We start from the raw sequence: 3,039 nt of genomic DNA on the forward strand, positions 1-3,039 counted from the left end.
AAAAAAATCAGAGTAATATTATCAATTAGCACTAGTTATATAAATTAACAGAGTAAAATAAACAATCGGCAGATTATATTTTTCAATTCCGTAACTGTATCTTCAAATCTGCCTTTTTCGATTCTTTCCATTGGTGTCTTTTGAAATCTCTGATATTATCAACAGTGTAAACCTATGCTTAACATCTACAAATTAATAGCATGTTTACACGTCAGTAGAATATTGATATAAAATAACTGACGTGGTATTAATTAAATCAGAAAAATTATGTCAATATGATAAGATACAGATAACTTATCGTTAAAGAATTATTAAGTACGTTTAAAACACTATTACTATATGGTTCGGATATGTGGTGGTTAGTGTTTTTGTTTTTCGGCTGTGTGTACGCCGAGGGTGACTTTAGAACTGTTGAATTAGAACAGGGATTTGTTAGGGGTGAGAAGTATTGGGATGGTGATTATTATGAATTTTATGGTGTGCCGTATGCAACTGCTCCTAAAGGACGTGACAAATATAAGGTAAGTTTATTAGACAATTATAGTAAAATGAACACAAAACAAATGAAAATCGTCGATGAACACCTTGGTGTTCCCGCTGCTCGTTTGCCTCCTTCTGTTATAAAAAAAATTAGAACTCTTAGTTGTTATGAAATAACTACGATTGTAATTTTATTTACGAAATGTTGCAGTTTTCAATTATTGTGTTCATGTAAATTTTCCAAATAATTTATTTTGAGAGATTTTCTAATGAATTTAATCATTGAAAAAATATCACACAATTATTAAACAAGTAGGTAACATGTTATCTGTTTATTTCATATCAACTAAAATTAATCCTTTTTAATCCACTGTCAATGAAAAAAAAAAAAACAACTTCGTAAAATTACATAGTTATATTTTCGGATTTTATTTAGACAAATGTTTTTTTTTAAATAATATTTCAGGGTCCGTTACCGGTAGAGCCATGGAAGGGAGTTTTCGATGCGAAAATACGAAACACGGTTTGTTATCAAACTTATTATACTGGAGAAGAAGATGAAGAGACTATTTTATCAGGAGACGAAGATTGTCTTGTGATCAATCTTTTAGTTCCCAAAGTAGCCACAGAAAAAAATTTAGTACCAGTAATGGTTTATATTCATAGTGGAGCATTTTCAGGTGGCAATGGAAATATGGCTAAATTTCAATATCTGGTCAGACATGACATTATAGTTATAAGCTTTAACTATAGATTAGGAGCATTAGGTTTTGCGTGTCTCGGGAATGAAGTAATACCTGGTAATGCTGGATTGAAAGATCAGGTAGCAGCATTAAAATGGATCAACAAAAACGTAATCAAATTCGGCGGTGATCCTACAAAAGTAACCCTTGCTGGATTCAGTGTTGGAGCTGCTATGGCTGAATTGCTTACGTTTACTAAATCTACTGAAGGTTTAATTGATAAACTTATTTTAGAAAGTGGATCAGTATTATCTCCTTTCACTATAAATAGAGATCCAATTAGTACTGCAACAAATATCGCAATATCTATGGGATATAATGGTACGGGAGATTTAGATGATTTGTCGGAATTTTATTTAAATGCGACCCCTGAAGTACTTGTCTCTAAGAGTTTAAATTTCTTCTTACCTAATAGTACCTTCGGATTTTCACCTTGTATAGAGAACGTTCATGAAGGGATCGAACCATTTTTGACTGAATCACCAACAGATATACTAAAGAAAGGAGAAAATCAGAAACTACCTGTACTAACTGGTTTTGCTAATATGGAAGGTATTAGTAGATTAATACAATTCGGTAAATGGCGTACTGCGATGACTGAAAATTTTTCAAAATTTTTACCAGTCGATTTAAAGTTTTCAGATGAAAAATTAAAGGAAGAGATTGCTAAGGAAATAAAGCAACACTATTTTAAAGGCGAAGAAGTAAATTTGGAGAATATACAGAGTTATGTTGACTATTTCTCTGATTCAATGTTCAAATATTCGATTATGAAGTCAGCAAAACATCATGCAGCTACATCTAACAAGCCTACGTATTTGTATGAGTTCGCATATGTTGGTAATATGAATATTAAACACAACTACATGGATCGGATACATGGCGCAAGTCACAGAGATCAAACTGCTTATTTATTAGATTTCTTCACTTGGTCAAACACTTACAAAGATTTGGATACTAGAGATCGGATGACGTTAATGTGGTCGGATTTCGTTAAATATGGGTACGTTTCTATTATTTATTTGTTTTACATTTTATAGTTCAACTAATATTAAAGCATGACAGTAAGATTTCCGCAAAGTCTTAAGAGCATAGCAAGCAGGGCTCTCTTAGATATTTTTGTTGTAACTATTAGATAATAACAGTTATATTAATAAATTTTAGTTTTAATTTTCAGAGATCCAACTGCTTACGAGAGCAGCTTAATCAACTTCAAATGGCGACCATTTACAAACAAAAAAGCAATCTACTTGCAAATTGACAAGGTATTAACTATGAAGAGGAATTTGTTCCAAGAGGAATACAATTTCTGGGATAAAATTTATGAAAAGTATTATTGGAATCCAGAACCACCTAAGAAGGTTGAAATTAAGAAGAACGAAAAGAAGATTTTGCAGACGGAGAATGAAAATATACAAGCGAAAAAGAAAAATAAAGATGATAATAATGAAAAAGATACAAAAAAGGAAAACAAAAAAGAAAATAAACAAGTGAAGGATGAAAGTAGCAATATGCAAGCGAAAAATGAACAAGTAAAGAACGAAAATGAAAATAAGAAGCCTGTAACAGTAGATATATAAATAAACTATTCGGTAAATAAAAAAATACATTTTTTCTTATATTTATTTAGATTTCTATTTTTAAATCATGCAAATTTTGCCTAAACTTGTGAATAACAGTGAAATCAAGACCATAAATTGCGATTCGAAAAAAGGGTGAGGGAGTTCTTCAAACAGATGTGTCAAACACAGTTCTTTATGATAGGAGGGGAACATAAAATCAATACACCTTTGAAGCATGAGAAAATCCGCATATT

The 3,039-nt window shown here is 31.1% G+C and overlaps 1 protein-coding gene across 1 annotated transcript; it reads left to right on the plus strand.

Moving 5' to 3' along the window:
* The first annotated feature begins 330 nt into the window (after positions 1 to 330).
* LOC106708631 (esterase E4) lies at positions 331 to 2,803 on the plus strand. The gene is made up of 3 exons (XM_014500168.2): positions 331 to 521; positions 947 to 2,226; positions 2,401 to 2,803. The coding sequence occupies exons 1-3, from the start codon at positions 351 to 353 to the stop codon at positions 2,801 to 2,803; spliced, it is 1,854 nt and encodes a 617-aa protein (XP_014355654.2). The 5' UTR covers positions 331 to 350.
* The last annotated feature ends 236 nt before the right edge of the window (positions 2,804 to 3,039 follow it).

The sequence above is a fragment of the Papilio machaon genome, chromosome 17 (assembly GCF_912999745.1).
Source record: "Papilio machaon chromosome 17, ilPapMach1.1, whole genome shotgun sequence".
NCBI classification, from domain to species: Eukaryota; Metazoa; Arthropoda; class Insecta; order Lepidoptera; family Papilionidae; genus Papilio; species Papilio machaon.

What these genes read in the sequence shown, in the direction of transcription:
- LOC106708631 (XM_014500168.2), top strand. Translation starts at nt 351, where the DNA reads ATGTGGTGGTTAGTGTTTTTGTTTTTCGGCTGTGTGTACGCCGAGGGT. An exon ending in AAGGACGTGACAAATATAAG is followed by an intron (nt 522 to 946) that starts GTAAGTTTATTA and finishes ATAATATTTCAG; the next exon opens with GGTCCGTTACCGGTAGAGCC. An exon ending in TCGGATTTCGTTAAATATGG is followed by an intron (nt 2,227 to 2,400) that starts GTACGTTTCTAT and finishes TTTAATTTTCAG; the next exon opens with AGATCCAACTGCTTACGAGA.